This window comes from Mesocricetus auratus, unplaced genomic scaffold (genome assembly GCF_017639785.1).
Source record: "Mesocricetus auratus isolate SY011 unplaced genomic scaffold, BCM_Maur_2.0 Super-Scaffold_100676, whole genome shotgun sequence".
In the NCBI taxonomy this organism is placed as follows: Eukaryota; Metazoa; Chordata; class Mammalia; order Rodentia; family Cricetidae; genus Mesocricetus; species Mesocricetus auratus.
Genome location: NW_024429266.1, coordinates 183,740,779 through 183,756,460, shown reverse-complemented (window position 1 = coordinate 183,756,460; position 15,682 = coordinate 183,740,779). Strand labels below are relative to the sequence as shown.

Below are 15,682 nucleotides of genomic sequence, written 5' to 3'. Positions count from 1 at the left end.
GAGGTCATTTTTAGACTTTTAGTGTATTTACAAGAGTCCATGGCTCCAGCTAGAGCCCCCATTTTTCTGTGCTTGCCCCTACCTTAGACAGTTCAGCTGTGTTTGTCCAGGCAGGGAGCAAAAGGGGGAGGCCGAGTTTCCATTAGTGTGATATAATTGATACAAATATTGCTTACCTACTGTGAAAAAGACCCAGGAAGCCTTGCTTGGGTCCTGTGGATCCCAAGTGGGCATGAGATATAGTGTCCTTTTCCTCTACAATCACCTGTTCTGGCTTTTGGCCCCCCTAGCCTGCTGGGTACAGACAGATAGCACATATTGCTGCCCCCGCACAAGTGACTGGCTCTGGGGCAGTCCTTTAGCTGAGAAAAGCTATGTACACCAAGTGGGTAGCACCAAGGAAGCAGCTGCTAGCTCGAGGCTGCCCCTTGCAATGCCCTTCCCTCCTTTTCATCCAGAGGAGGCCACAGGGCAGCAGAGCTGCTGGCCAGGACTGTCCTTAAGTCCCTCCCTTGAGGCAGGGGTGTGGCCTCACCGCGGGAGGCAGGGCGCAGATGAGAAGGAGGCGGGGTTTCCCAGCGCCTCGTGGATGTTCTCCAGGCAGCCCCGCAGGTCCATGTCGCAAAGCACGTGCCCCAGTACTTCGAGCGTGGCCTCGTGGCGAGGCGTACGCCGCCGCCAGGCTTCCAGCATGCTGTACTGAGCCTCGCGCAGGCAGCGCCCGTTCTGCAGCTCCAGCCGCTCGATCTCGTGCTCGCTCAGCCCCAGGAGCCTCATGAACTCCCTCCAGCGCGAGGGAGGCACGCCGTCCACCACCGCATAGAGCGTCGCGGGGTCTGCAGCTGGGGACAAGGACCGTGCACCTCCAGCGGCAGCCCTGCCGTCTTGGCCTCCGCCCTGCCCGACTCCTTCCAGGAGTAACGTCCCCATCACTGCTGGGAGCCCAAACTCACTGTCAGGTCGCTGCGGGTGGGCGCAGTCATCCCATTTCTTAACAGGGGTGGAGACCGGCACGGAGGGGAGGGATGCGGTGGGGAGGGATGCGTAGAGAAGAGGGTCAGCTCCCTGGGTTGGGACCACCTCCCTGAGAGGTGGCATGACCCTGAAGTTGGGCCAGTTACTAGGGTCGAAGGGGAGGCCGGGGGTGATGGGTGTATTGGAGACAGGACTGAAGCCCGGGGTGGAGCAGAAGCCCAATGTGGGGCTGAAGCCAGGGGTGGGGCTGAAGGCTGGGGCTGGGGCAGGGGCTGGCGTTAGGGGCTTAGTAACAATTCCTTCCACCTCCGCCTGAAAGAGAGAAGGCATCATATTAGTGGGGGAAGAATCCGGGCTTTTGATTCCTTACGGGGACAGAGGTAGGGGCACTAAGGGAGCCCACCACCCCAGTCCAAGTAATTTGGGTATCAGGGGTTTGGAAGTCGGAGTCTTTTCCTCTCACCTCTTTATCAGGTGCTGAATTCCCACACACTGAGAAAAAAGAGACAAAGCACCATGAAGTTCACTTCCCTCTCAACACCAGCACCCTGGCCTTGGGGACTTGTGGTGTCACGCCTCAGGGTGTGTGTGGCCCCAGGGACAAGAGAATTACTGATACAGTATGGCTTCCCTCCCATCCTCCAGAACCGTTAGCCATGGACAAAGGGGCCGCTCCTCAGTTCCCGCCATCTCCCACACACGACCCCCTCCCCACCGCTCCACCGACACCTGGACTGCACACTCACTGATGGAGTAGACACTGGGCTTCCACCGGGGATATCGGCACATTAAACTGATGAAGATGAAGAACAAGAGGCAAAGGCCGAGGAAGATAACCAGGGGCAACAGCACCGCAGTACCTGCAGACCAAGTAGAGGGTGCTTGGATGCTGGCTGTGAGCTCGCTGTGAGCCCGCTGTGAGCCCGCTGTGAGCCCGCAGCAGACTCTGGAGAGGGGAAGGGCAGGCTAGGGAATCTGGGCAGCCAGCCAGCCATGAGCACGGTCACCGGGCCACTCCTCCTCACCTGGGTCCTGGGGGTTTGTGACGTTTTCGGTTGGAGGTAGGCAAAACTGGAAACAGTTGTGATTTCCTTTGCAGCTGGAAGGAGAGGCAATGCTGGTAAGCAGAAGGGCTGTGGGCGCTCTCTGCTCTGCCATCCCTTGGGCTAGCTCTCAGTACAGTGGCGCTTAACCCGCCCTGAAAACCCGTGCAGAAGGGTGAAACAGCTCCTCACACAACCGTCTCATTTCACAAGTTGAAGGGATCTTGGTAGGACTGTATCGACTGCAGGGAGTGGCAGTCTATGTAAATTATCTCAACACTCGGGGCGGGGGCACGAGGATCGATTCAAAGTCATCCTTAGCTACTTAGTGAGGTCGGGGTCAGCCTGGGCAACAGGAGACCCTGTTGAGAAAGAATGGAGAGAGGAAAGGAAGGGGAGAGGAAGAGAAGGGGCAAGCAGGCTGTGCAGATAAGTTTAAAGTAGTCAGAGTCCCACACAGCAGGTCACAACCATCTGTAACTCCGAGTCCAGTGGATCTGATGCTCTCTTTTGGCCTCTGAGGGTACCAGACATGTACATGGGACACATATGCTGGCAAAACACTCATACACATAAAATAAATAATATTTTTGAAGTATTTTTTAAATGCCAGCATCTCAGCACTCAGGAGACTAAGGCAGGCAGATCTGTGGTGCTCCATGGTAGAGCACTTGAACATCATCATGCAAGAGCCTGGATTCCACAGTCAATCAACAGTTAAAAATGTCTGAAAAGGCAGTTATGGTCAGAGTATAAATTCACTGACTAATGACATGATTCAAACAAGCCATTTTCACTTTCATGGCCCAGAGACATGGTGATCATACCACCTCTTACTTTTTGGGATTAAGGGTCAAGTACTTATCCCTGAATGGTGAGCACTTAGTAGGTGGCTGAGTTTATTGTTGGGTTTGCTGGAGGGACTGTAGCACAGAGAGACCCACGGTTTGGATCTGGAGCGTCCAGTCAGGGCCCCTGTGGTAAAGGCTTGCTCCCCAGTATATGTGAGGACTGGTTGCTTGCCTTTGACCCCTTTCTGCCTCTCAGCGGCTATATGGTGAGCAGTCTTGTCCCATGGTGTGCTCTGATCACTATGCTCAACCTCAGCCCAGGCTCCAAAGCAGCAAGGTCGAACGCCGTGAGCTGAAGGAAGCCATGATAAAAGAAACCTTTCTTTGCTTCAAGCTGATTAAGCCGCAGGCCCAGAAAGATGACTCATACATGAAGCTGAAGGGCTTGTCTCTGATGACACCAGGCTTTTACAGCATTTGACTTTGGAGATGACGGGTCATGCGAGTGTGAGCGGTTTTAGAATGTCTATCACTGGGGCAGCCAGAGAGCTGTCCATTGAGAGCTGTCACAGGGCAGAGGGCGGTTGGGAAAGCTGCACAGGGGAGCTGGCAGAGGAAGGCGAGTGTGAGGTCTGAAGCAGGGAAAAGCCTGTTTGTCTGCCTCACCAAATCAGGGTGGAAAACACGGGATTGGGTGTACACAAACTGTCTTGAGATGAAACTGAGTGGAAATATATGGAAATAGCTTTGGCTCAGACAGCTTCATAAGTTGTTGGTCTATTTCTGTTTTGGGGCTTTATGACCCTGGGATCCAACCCAGAGTCTGGAATATGCTACGCTGGTGCTCTACCACTGAACCACACTTCCACTCCCACCCATCCTTACTCTAAAGGTTAAGAAACCTAAGGTGTAGAGATGTAATAACTTGCCCACGGTTGCACAGCCAGGAAATGGGTAGGTTAGGATTTAACCCCAGGTCAGTTCAGCTATGAGAGTCTCAGAGTTACTTCTCTGGAAGCAAATGTGTAAGAGCAGCCCAAGTGGAGTCACAGGAATGAGGAAGTCTGCCAAGGAGGCTGGGGAGGAATCACCATAGGGGAGTGGCATGCACATCAAACCCAAGGTGTTATCAATAGCAAGCCGCACAGAACAGTGCAGTCAAGAACACGGGGTGCTCGCATGTAACTGCCCAGCCCTGGAGACGCACGCATGCTACAGCACATGTGTGGAGGCCAGAGGACGGCTCTGTGACATTGATACTCTCTCCTTTCTCCTTTGCACGGGTTCCAGAGATGGGACTCAGGTTGTCAGACTTTACCGCTAAGCCAGGTCGTCTGCTCACTAACATACTGGAGAAAGAGAAGGGACTATCTGGCATCTTGATGTAGTGCCTGTCTCTCATCCAGTTGTAGGATGTCTCCTTTAATCCAGCCACAGATGCTCATCCACCCCAGCTCCCCAGCCAGTTGGCAGATACTCACCGACTGCAAGAGACACACTCATTTCCACTTCGGAAGAATCCTTTGTGGCAGTTACACACGGTGTCCTGACTCTGTTTACCTGAGAGAAGGCAAAAAGACTAAGAAAGTGTACGTATAGTCTGAGGACCAGAGCGAAGAGGAAGGGCAAGATGCAGGCACTACATAGGAGCTCAGACCCACAGACCAGAGAATGGGAAGGGAGGAGATGCTACCTCATTGGGGGGGGGGGACAGAAGTGGAAATCTTCTGCCTGAGAGGCAGGATGCTCCTGAGGAGGGGGAGGGGTCTGGACTCACAGGGAATAGACACGGTGCCATTGAAGCAGGGGCTGCAGTCCATGCATTGGAAGTGTTTGTCACTGAAGAATTGCTGGAATTGGTTCTCCTTACAGCCACACACAGTGTCCTTGTCTGCTCTGCAAGGAGAAATCTCCACCTGGGACATTTCTGAAGAGGGAAGGAAATGACGCATGAGTCTCGCATCCCTTTTCCCATACGAATCCTGGCTTCCCCTCTTCAGCGTGTGTGCATCTGTGCTTGTAGCATAAACAGTCCCATGTGCACTCATGTTCCACCCTACCCACAAGCAGGTTCCAATCCTGACCCCTTGTAAACACCCACGTACACACACACACACACACACACACACACACACACACACACACACACACACACACACACGGTCACCGGCCATCTCAGACCAGGCCCCTCCGGAGCCCCTCCCCCGCCCAAGGCTTGCCTTTCCGACATATCTTGCAGCTGAGGCATTGTTTGACGTGGTTCTGGGAAGCCGTAAAGGTGCCTTTGTCACAATCCCTGCAGTTTGGTGCCTGCCTTTGGTCTACACAGTCTTCTACCAAGTAGGTTCCTGTGAGTGGGGCCAGGGTTAGGCTGCAGTGGAGAGTAGAAGCCCAAAACCCAAGCCCAGGCAGGCAGCCAAGCAAGGGGCTCCCAGCAACCACGGTTCTGCAACACCAGAACCGAGCAAAGGAAGACTCAAGAAGACGGCTCCCCTCTCCTACCTTTGTGGCACTTGGTACAACAGATGGAATTATTCAGAGGGTGGACGTACTTTCCCTGTGGACACAAACTCTTCTCCTGCTCCCCAAGGGAAGGGACCAGTCCAGTGACCCCTGAGGGGTATATCCCTACCAGCAGAGCCGGGAGCACCTGGGAGAAGAATCAGAAGGAGGAAACACCATCAGGGTGGGGCCATAGAGGCAGCAAATTGACGCCCCTCCCCCATAGCTCCTGTCCCTCCCGAGGAACATTCTCCCTTAAACCGTGCCCACTGTGCGGACTAGCATTGTCTTCGTCTCTGGTTGCTCTGTACGCTAGCATGTTTCCATAACCCTGGGCAATCAGGTGTCAGCCCTCCCCACCACCGCATCCTATTCTGATCAGTTCCCTGAAGCTCATCATAGGAAAGCTGGTGGAGGAATGTTTAGCAGCTGGTATTATTCGAGGGGCTAGAGGTGGAACCCGGGGATCTCACACAGAGCCTCAGAGACCACCCCTGCCCTACCAGGGAATGTCTACCCAGAACTAGCAGTCTGTTTCAGTGATAGCCTGCCTGTCTGTCTTCCAACAGACAACCCTGAAGTTCATTTGCCATTTCTATATCCGGGTGCGGGTTTCAGTGTGCCGGTTTGTGGACACTTCAGAGGTGAGCCATCGGGATCTGCAAACCTTTCTGGATTTCACTACACTAATAAAAAGTGCTTGGGGGGTGGGGGGAATCAAGCTTTAGGGAGGGCTGCCTTGGAGATGGTTCAAGAAAGTGCCTGTTGTGCAAACACGAGGAGCTGAGATCAATTCCCATCGCCCACATAAAGCCAGGCATGGTAGCATGGGCTGAGAGACACAAGCCAGCCCAGTCCCGGTGAGAGATCCTGTCTCAAAACACAAAGTGAATGGTATCTGAGGAAAACGAGGTTGACCTCTGACCTCCGTGCGCACGGACGCATCGGGATATGAACTCACACCAGTGTGCTCACATAGAGAAAATCAGACGGGGACCCAGGTGGATGGTGTTCTTGCAAGCACCATTCCCAGGAGTGGACAGAAACAAAGGGAAGAGCTCTGTCATGATCATGTGTACGTGAGTGGGGGCATTCGTGGTGGGGGTGGGGGCTGGGAACCTCACACATGCCCTGAGCCACACAGTCAGTCAAGAATTTATACATTTCTAGCTATACAAGTATTGCTCAGCAACCTGCCCTCATAGTCCATGCCTTCCACAGCTAAGTAACTCTACCGCTCAGGTTGGCAAGGACAAATGGAGAGGGAAGGCAGGCTAGAAGGTTTAGGCATGAGCAAAGACAAGTGGGTCATGTACTAGAGTCGGCTAGAGGTTGGTAATCTGACTCAAGAAGACCAGCAAAGCCAGGCGGTGGTGGCGCATGCCTTTAATCCCAGCACTCGGGAGGCAGAGCCTGGCGGATCTCTGTAAGTTCAAGACCAGCCTGCTCTACAAGAGCTAGTTCCAGGACAGCCTCCAAAGCCACAGAGAAACCCTGTCTCAAAAACCCACAAAAAAATGAAGACCAGCAAATCAGGAGCTGAGGTTATGCAGGAGTCCCAAAGCCCGTGGCCAAGCAGAGCATTCTAGAAGGCTGGTTTAGTAACCTTGGCAAAGCTCGTAGCAGCTAAGTGGCTTTCCTGTATGTAAATACAGTGTGGAGAAAGCAAAGCCAGAAGTCATCTCAGAGTCAATTTAGACCTTGCTCTTTGATCTCCTCCAGCTTCGGGTTTCCCTCAACCTTCTTTCGGGTCCCACCCCACCCCCTGCTGCGAGCCACTTCGTGCAGAGGTAGAGGATGTCATCAAGGCAAGTCACAGATGCAGGAGCAACAGACCAGTCAGATCACATTCAGGAGAGAAGAGCTAGCCACCACCAAGGCTGTCCAGACTCACAAAGCGGTGCAGCCTCCAAAGCTCCTTTGGAGGGAGGTGCAACCTGCCAGCTGCTGTTACTCCAAGTGCTACTGCAGCAGCTGCTGCTGCATGGGTCAGGAAGCCTGGGCCTCAGCCAGAGATTGACCTGAGAAGCCACATACAAAAGCACACTGCACACCGGCAATCTCTCAGGCAGGGTGCACCCCCCCATACACACACACACACACACACACACACACACACACACACACACACACACACAAAGAGAGTGCAGTGGCTTCCAGAGTGACAGGAAGGGTTAGTTATGATAAGAACTTCCCAATCGTGAGAGTGTGGTTCCTTTCCCCGAAGAAGAAATGTTTGGAGCACCTAAGGTCAATGGCACTTCCAAGCCCATCAGAGAACTTGAAGCAAAGTCAACAAGCCAAGGCAGCCTCAGGAAGAGGTAGAGGCGGGCTCCAGGCCAAGAACAACCTTGGAGGGAGTGTCTCTGCCAGTGACCGGTGAGCCTCCAGAGGAGCCAGGTTTCTCTGGTCACGTGTCCCTCCTTTTCCAGAACTCTGGGGGTTAAGTGAAATCCGGGAAAGGAAAATCTTTTCCCATCAGCTCCGCCCCGGTGACTCAGGCCAGGGAGGGAGGGGACCTAGGACAGTGGACAGGGAACTGCAGCTTCCTCAGCTCTTCAAGGGCTGTGAGTCAGCAGAAAGAAAAGGCCAGCCAGTAAGTAGAGCCCCATCTCCTCTCTCATGGTGAGCACCCACTCAGGACTCTTTCCCACCCCACTCAGGGCCCTTTATACTTTTCCCCTTAAAAAGAGCCAGGAGCCAGGCGGTGGTGGCACACGCCTTTAATCCCAGCACTGGGGAGGCAGAGACAGGCGGATCTCTGTGAGTTCGAGGCCGGGCTGGACCAACAGCCTCCAAAACAATACAGAGAAACCCTGTCTCGTAAAACCAAAAAAAAAAAAAAAAAAAAAAAAAAAGAGCCAGGAACGGATCCCTGTCCCACTGGGCCCACAGATTTCGGGGAAATGCCTCCTTCTTCCATTTCATCCCAAAGGGAAGTCTTCTTGACCCCTGGCTTCCCCCATCAGGTCACTAGGCTCCTCCCAGAGGACCCCCCACCCACCCCACATCCTTCCTTTAGATTAGGACCTGCCCTGATTCCTCCTCAAAGTTAAACAACTCTAAAGTAGATAAACCCCGTCCCTGGCTCTCTGAGCTTTCCCGCCAGGCCCTGCCGATCCCCAGTGCCAGGAAGAAACAAAACCAGGCTGCCCTCCTACCCTCATCCACCACATTCCCACAGCCTGCCTGCTTCTGGCCAGTTGGTGTGAGGGCTCCCGAGACAATCCTTAAGGAACAGGGCCAGCTCTAAGGCTTCATAACCTAGTAGCTACAGAGGAAAACACGCAGCCCTCTTTTTTTTTTTTTTTTTTTTTTTTTTGGTTTTTCGAGACAGGGTTTCTCTGTGGCTTTGGAGGCTGTCCTGGCACTAGCTCTTGTAGACCAGGCTGGCCTCGAACTCACAGAGATCCGCCTGCCTCTGCCTCCCGAGTACTGGGATTAAAGGCGTGCGCCACCAATGCCTGGCCAACACGCAGCCCTCTTAAGGCTAGAAGAGATGGAGAGAGTCGGGCCTTAATCCCAGCACTCAGAGACCAGTGTGGCCTACAGAGCTACAGAGTTCCAGGACAGCCAGGGCTGCACAGAGAAACCCTCTGGAAGAACAAAAACAAATAAACAAGAGAGATGAGGGGACACAGGACCATTACCACATCCCACATGCTCCAGGACCCTCGGGCTCTCTCAATAGGCACCATGCGTCAGCACCCAGAAGTCCTATTAGCAGATGCATTGTGAGGCAAACCGCAGAATGGGGGGCCAAGTCCAAAGTCCTGACCCAAACCCAAATGCCTTTGCCTGGAGCAGAGGAGGGGCAGGAAGCTGGGGGTGCCTGTAGAGAGATGCTTAAGAGAGTGGTACAATCTAACTACCCCTCAACTTCCGCCTGGGAGGCCTTAAGGTGTGACTTCCTGTGCTGGGGTTGCCGACTAGGGCACAGAAGCCGAGATGGACCCTGTGGTCAAACTATGACCCAGCCGCCTTTCAGGGACCCGCTTGCTAGACCCGTCCCCCGCATTAATGCGCTCATTACGTTAAAATGTGCTTGTTCCATTTAATGTCAAGGCCTGTGGGGTGAAGAATTCATTGGTGTGGCCTCTGAGAGCTCTGTCACAATCCTACCTTCCACCACCCACGAAGCCCCCCACTAATGACTCATGTTTCCCCACCCAAGCTCTTTGGATATCCATCCGCACCTGTTCGCGTTGAATAACTTGAACTGCCCATATCTATTCTGGGTCTTATCAGAAACTAGTCATTTCAAATGAGGAGATATGATCTCCCCAAACAGACCACAAACCCTATGAGTTAAGAGATCAGAGAATGTCTTGGCCACATCCCCCAGCTCCCGGCCTGCAGAACTAGAGGGACGGACTGAGGTGCCTCCATCCCAGATCAAGGATGTAGGGAAGCAGGATCCTCCTGCCCCAGAGACACACTGGTCTCCGAGAGATGTTTTCGAAACAGTGCACACACACGCACTCGTGCACAGGTCCCTACTGACACTTGTGCCATGCGCTCCTCCTCTCTGAGTCTGGCTAGCAAGCCAGTGCAGCTGGAATCAGCCAGAAGCAAGGCTGAGAACCGCTGCTCCAGTCACTCCAACCACGCTTCCACGTGGCCAGTCACTGACCTACGTAGCCTGCCCCCAACAGAACTCACCTAGACACACGCCACACCACCAGCTTCTGGGCATCATGGCTGAAAACTGCCAAAGCCCTCAAAGTAGTCATCTGCCAGGGCCCTTCCCCCCCAATGTCCCCACCCCTCTGTGTCCTCCGGGTGCCCCACACACGGACAATTGGTTATTACAGCTGCCTTCTCCACAGCGGGGTCTCAGGGTCTCACTATGTTGTCCAGGCTGGCATCAACCTTCGGGCTCAGTGATGAATCTACCTCAAACCTCTGCTGGGGCTGAAGCTACCTACGTATTTTCTTATCTGCATTCAAGCTCCAACTTGTACCACTGGGGAGTGAATCTTCCCCTCACCTGCAGGGTCTGGCTGCAAATATGATTTCCATGAATAAATCCTGGGCACACATGTCAGCGATAACTCACTGGTATTTGGAACACAGTCTGGACAGAATGGATGTATGAAGAATAGCAGAAGGAGGGAGGGAGAGAGGGAGGGATGAAGGGAGGGAGGGAGCGAGGGAGGGAGGAAGCGGCCCCCATTGGGTCCTTATGTACACTGTACACTTCTCTCTTTTTTTCCTTTTTGGTTATTTTTCACAGCATGGTCTCATGTAGCCCAGGCTGGGCTCGAGCACATGTCCCTGTTGACACTTCTCTCTATGGCCTCAAGCTCTCTACATAAGCAAAACTGGCCTTGAACTGATCTCCCGCCTCCATCTCCCATTCTAGAATGACGGGCATTGGGCTTCAAGGCTGGCTCCTTCATGGCTGGCTCAGGGTTCTTTTTCACACACTCCCAGTGCCCATTCTTACCGTGTGACATTCCTCACCTTGGTCATCCACCCCCAGCTGAGGTGTTCGGCTCCACCCCCCCAACCCTCCCAACTCCTCCGCTCTCCCTCCTTTCTGGCATCCAGATGCTCTTCTCTCTGCAGCATTCCCTCCCTGGTCCCATCTGACCAAAACTTATTTCCTAATCCATTCCACCATTAGTCAAACGTCAAGGTCTCCATTCCAGGATCCCCGTGGGTGCTGGAGATGCCAAGATGGGTGGGACATAGTTCATGCTCTCAAGAGCTCTCAGTGAGCCAAAAATCTGCGCAGGCAAGCCAGCAGACAGGCAAAGGCGTTAAGCAAGAAAAGACAGTTGGCCTGTGGCCGAGCCCCCTCCCAGCTCTTCCTCCAGGAGACTACAGCACAAGGCCTTGGCATGTCTTTTCCTCCAGACTGTTCTATAGTCACTTTGACTCCTATATTTAAAGGCTTTGAGACTTAACAAAATCTTGTTGACCTTGTCACACCCCTGCCATATGCGCTGCTCCCTCCTGACCCCACCCCCACCCCGCGCCTCCTTATCACTCAGGCACCTCAGAGGCACTGTGCTCTGACAAGGCAGTGGACAGCCCTAGGTAGACCTTACCTGCCATCTGTTACTCCTTGTCTTTAGGCTCTGATTCTGTTCATAGTGCCCCATCGCTACCTGGGCCTCCACAACTGGATCAGGATCTCTCCTCTACCTATCTAGGCTATTTTTACTACGTCAAATGCTGGCAGCCATTGAGTAAAGACTATTAATGCTGTTAGCGATGAGAAAATAGGCACTTAATATTCACTGAGTCTCTTCTATTTGTCACACAGCCTTCCCCTACGGCACTATCAACTTGACCTCAGGGCTTCATTCACCTCCAATCCTAGCTCCTGAAATAGGGCCTAGCACAGAGTAGGAGATTAGTAAATTGAGCAAATACTTAATATGCATCCACCTATTGAATCTTAAAATAACAACTTTGAGATAGTGATCCTTATGGCCATTTTGGAAACAGAGAAACAAAGGCATGGGGAGTCACATCACATGTCCGAGTTCATGCAGGTCAGGGTGCTATACTGAGCCCTAGGTCCAGCTGACGCAGCCTTAAGGGAACAGGACTAAGAGGATGGACAGCTGGACGATGGATGCAGACCCAGAAGGGGCAGTCTTGACAAGGGTGGTGAGCTGAGACCCGGAGACAAGATGTGAGACCACACAGACTGGGGGGTCCAGGTTCTGGAAACACTGGTTTAGACTGGAACAAGAAGAAGAGCGGAGCGAATGTGGAGCTCCAAGAGGCGGCTCTGGAGACCCACGGGAAAGAAGGACAGGGAGGACAGGCATGGAGAAGGAGGCAACGCTCAGAGACACTGTCCAGGTGGTACAGTTCGCCAGACAGCCAGGGAGCCCGGGCTCTGAGGTCTTCAGAGAATGGTTATAAGCACATAGAGGGGAAACCAAGGAAACGTGAAAACGAAGCCAAAGCCAGAGGAAAGGACATTTTTCCAGTGACGAAAACAAACTGCCACCAACTTCCCCAATCCGAACTGTGGAATTAGAAAGTGAGAGACTGTCTTTTAGGTCTGCGGGGAGGGGGCTGGCGGATACACTGCCTGGGTAAAGGATGTGTTAGCTACCTAGTGAGGGCTAGGCCAATGGAGACCTCTTGTCTGGAAGCAGACCTGGGGCCAGAAGGGCAAAGGCTGTCTCAGGGAAGAAGGCTGTGCCCGGCTGCCCAGCTTTATCCAGTTTCCTGGTTCACTCCCAAGCATGGTATCCCAAACCTGCCCCGCCAACTGATCCCCCTCTTCGACTCAGTCTTCTAACATCCTAACCCGCGTTGTTCAACTTCTGCCAGAGAAACAGGGCTGGCTGCTCCGCCTTATTCCACTGGTCGGCAGCTGGCCTCCCTAAACCCCAACAGACTCCAGGACCAGCCAGCCACCTTGGCTGTCAGGCCCTGCGCTTGGGGGCTTGGCTTGTGGTAACTTTCTCCCTCTCAGATCTCTCCCTTCGGCCTCTCAGAGGAGCCCCAGGTGAGGCACAGCAAGCCTAGCGCAAACTGAAGCAGAGAAGCCCCCTTCCCCCCAGTACATGCCACTCCTGCCAGGCCGCGCCTGGCCAGCAGCCCACCCTTCCCTTCCTTCTCCCAGCTCACCAGTGACAGCAGCAGGCCAGGCACGGTGGGGAGACCCATGTCCGGCCGGCAGTGGCCTCTCACTCCCCCATTGGGGCTGGGGACAGAGCAGCAATTGGCAACGCTGGTGAATGAAGTAAGCCGATCGAACCAGGTGGCCCGGGCAGTGGCAGCCCGGGCCTCGGTTTAGAGCAGCTGAAAGTCGGGGGTAGATAGAGATCAGGGTACGGTCCTCCAGGACTTCGAACCCAATAGACCCGACCAGGAGCCAGAGTTCGGGAAAACTCGGAGAAAATTAAAGTTGTGAGGAGAGAGGTAGGAGGGGAAGGGAGAGTGGCGGGGGTGGTGTTGCAAGCGCGGGACCGGAAGAGCCTGGGGAGAGGCGAGGGAGGAGGGAGGAGGGAACCAGGGGGAGAGAGCCGAGGGCCGAGGTTCTTTTAACGCTTTGCAGCCTGGCTCCCACAGCTGGGCGGTGCAAACCCACGTAACACCAGGCGGGAACACCTAGAGATTGAGAGTCGAATTCGCCGAATTCCTGTTGACTCCTCTTCTTTTTAGGTCGGGGAGCTTAGACCCGTGGACTCACCCCTCCAAGGTTGTTCTCAAGTTCACAGAATGAAGACAGCCTATCTCATGGGATGGCAGGCAGGAGTTACTGAGGGAGGACAGTATCTGGGGCTTGGCAAGCCCTCTGTGTCCCTCAGCGGCCCTCCCTTCACTCCAGGGTTCCCTCTAGTCTCACTTTTTTGGACACTAACCCATCCAGCCCAAACCGGGAAGAAAACCAAATGTAGTTTTCTACCCTGCCTGGGGCCTGACCATCAGCCCCTCCCACTGACTTTCATCTGTCTCTTCCAGACAGGTTCCCCAGTTGCCCACCATGGCTCAGCAACCAACAGTGTGTGTGTGTGTGTGTGTGTGTGTGTGTGTGTGTGTGTGTGTGTGTGTGTGTGTGTGTGTGTGTGTGAGAGAGAGAGAGAGAGAGAGAGAGAGAGAGAGAGAGAGAGAGAGCCCTAAGCCTAGGTGGGCTCTCCAGTTATTAAATGATGGTGAAAATACCCGCACTACCCTCACAGGGAAAGAGGCCCCGTGAAGATTCAGTGGACCATCTCTGTGAACATGCTTCCGGTTGTGAAGGGTTCCCAGGGCCCTTTTCCCAAGCCTGCTATTTGTGTTGGTTGAAATAAGGTTTCATTTAGCCCAGGCTGGCCTCAGACTCACTATGTAGTGAGGCTGGTCTTGTACTTCTGATCTTCTTGCCTCCTACAGGCTAAGATTACAGATGTGACCGCCACACCCAGCTCTAGATATTCCAATGCACCCATGAGAACTGACCCCAGGGAGACTGTACCATATCCTGCAGCTTTAGGAGTAAGGAAAAGCCACAAGACACTCTATGCTGGGAGGCAGGACACAGAGGACCTGGCTCCCTGGGTCCCATGACTAGGTGGCACTGTCCTCTCCCTCTTTGAGTGAGACATCACCTTCTGACTGCCATCCCCATCCGTACAGGTCTTCTCCCAGGTGGACCCTACAGCACTGGACGTGAGTGCCCTTGAGATTTAGTGACCTTTAGGATGCCGGTTCAGCCTGAGGCCCTTCAGCAGCTGAGATGATGAGACGAGCAAGGAGAATTCGGGAATGGGTCCTAGGACTTGGGGACTCGAAGCCAGAGCTCCTGGCCCTTCTCCCTGTGAGCCGCTGCTGACACCCAGCCTCCAGCATGGCCACTTTGATGTTTCCTCTCCTCTCCTCTGCCCCAGAAGAACAGCTGGAGGTGTTCCCACTGCTGGAGGCCCTCCTCCTCCATCAGACTAGTTAGTTTTCAATGTGAACAAGCCAGGAGAAATAAATGGGGAGGGGGTCAGGGTGCCTCCAGGTATAATTCAGTGGTAGAGTGCTTGTCCAGCATAAGCAAGGCCCTAAATCTACCCTCAATGAACATGGGCATGCACACACACACACACACACACACACCACATACACACAAACACACACACATATACACACAAACACACACACCACATACACACAAACACACACACATACACACACACACACACCACACCACACACACACCACACCACACACACATGCACACACCCCACTACAGACAAGAAACACACTGACACATCTCCCAGAGCTGGTTTGGTGGTTAGATTCATATGGAATATTAGCAAGTGTTTACCACCTGCTAAGAATCATACAATGTCAACAATTTGTATTTATAATGAATAACAACTTCAAGGTCCCATGTTTAACATTACAAGGAATTTTTAATTGTCTGTGCAAACTGCAAAGCCATTATTACTCAGAGCCCGGCACAAAGGGGAATTTCCTCCACGGCTTAGGATACAAGCTGCTTTTTCTCAGTATGTTTGAAGCTTTGAGACAATGCAGCACTAAAGTACTCCATACAGCTCAGTTCCACAGAAAAGGGTAAGAAAGGTGAGCCTGAGGGTGTGACAAGCCAAGAATATGACCACAAAGCCAGGCGTGGTGTTGCAAGCCTATAATCCCAGGACTCGGGAGGCAGAGACAGGCAGATCTCTGTGAATTCTACGTCAGCCTGGTCTATAAAGCAAGTTCTAGGACAGCCAACACTGTTACACAGAGCAACCCTGACTCAGAGAGAGAGAGAGAGAGAGAGAGAGAGAGAGAGAGAGAGAAATATATGCCCACAGGAATAGAAAAGGTTGGGACTGGAGAGACAGCGGGTAAAAGCACTTGCTGTTCTTGCTGAGGTTCAGGGTTGGGTTCCCAGCACCCACACAGCAGCTTATAACTGTC

The 15,682-nt window shown here is 53.3% G+C and overlaps 1 protein-coding gene across 1 annotated transcript; it reads right to left on the bottom strand.

Annotated features, from left to right (window-relative positions):
• Nucleotides 1-4: 4 nt before the first annotated feature.
• Nucleotides 5-13,249, bottom strand: Tnfrsf1a (TNF receptor superfamily member 1A). The gene is made up of 10 exons (XM_005084089.4): nucleotides 12,914-13,249; nucleotides 5,312-5,459; nucleotides 5,029-5,157; nucleotides 4,587-4,736; nucleotides 4,291-4,369; nucleotides 2,001-2,074; nucleotides 1,722-1,835; nucleotides 1,439-1,467; nucleotides 954-1,287; nucleotides 5-842 (listed from the first exon to the last, which is right to left on the bottom strand). Exons 1-10 carry the CDS (start codon nucleotides 12,950-12,952, stop codon nucleotides 532-534), a joined length of 1,407 nt encoding a protein of 468 aa, XP_005084146.1. The 5' UTR covers nucleotides 12,953-13,249; the 3' UTR covers nucleotides 5-531.
• Between the last annotated feature and the right edge of the window lie 2,433 nt (nucleotides 13,250-15,682).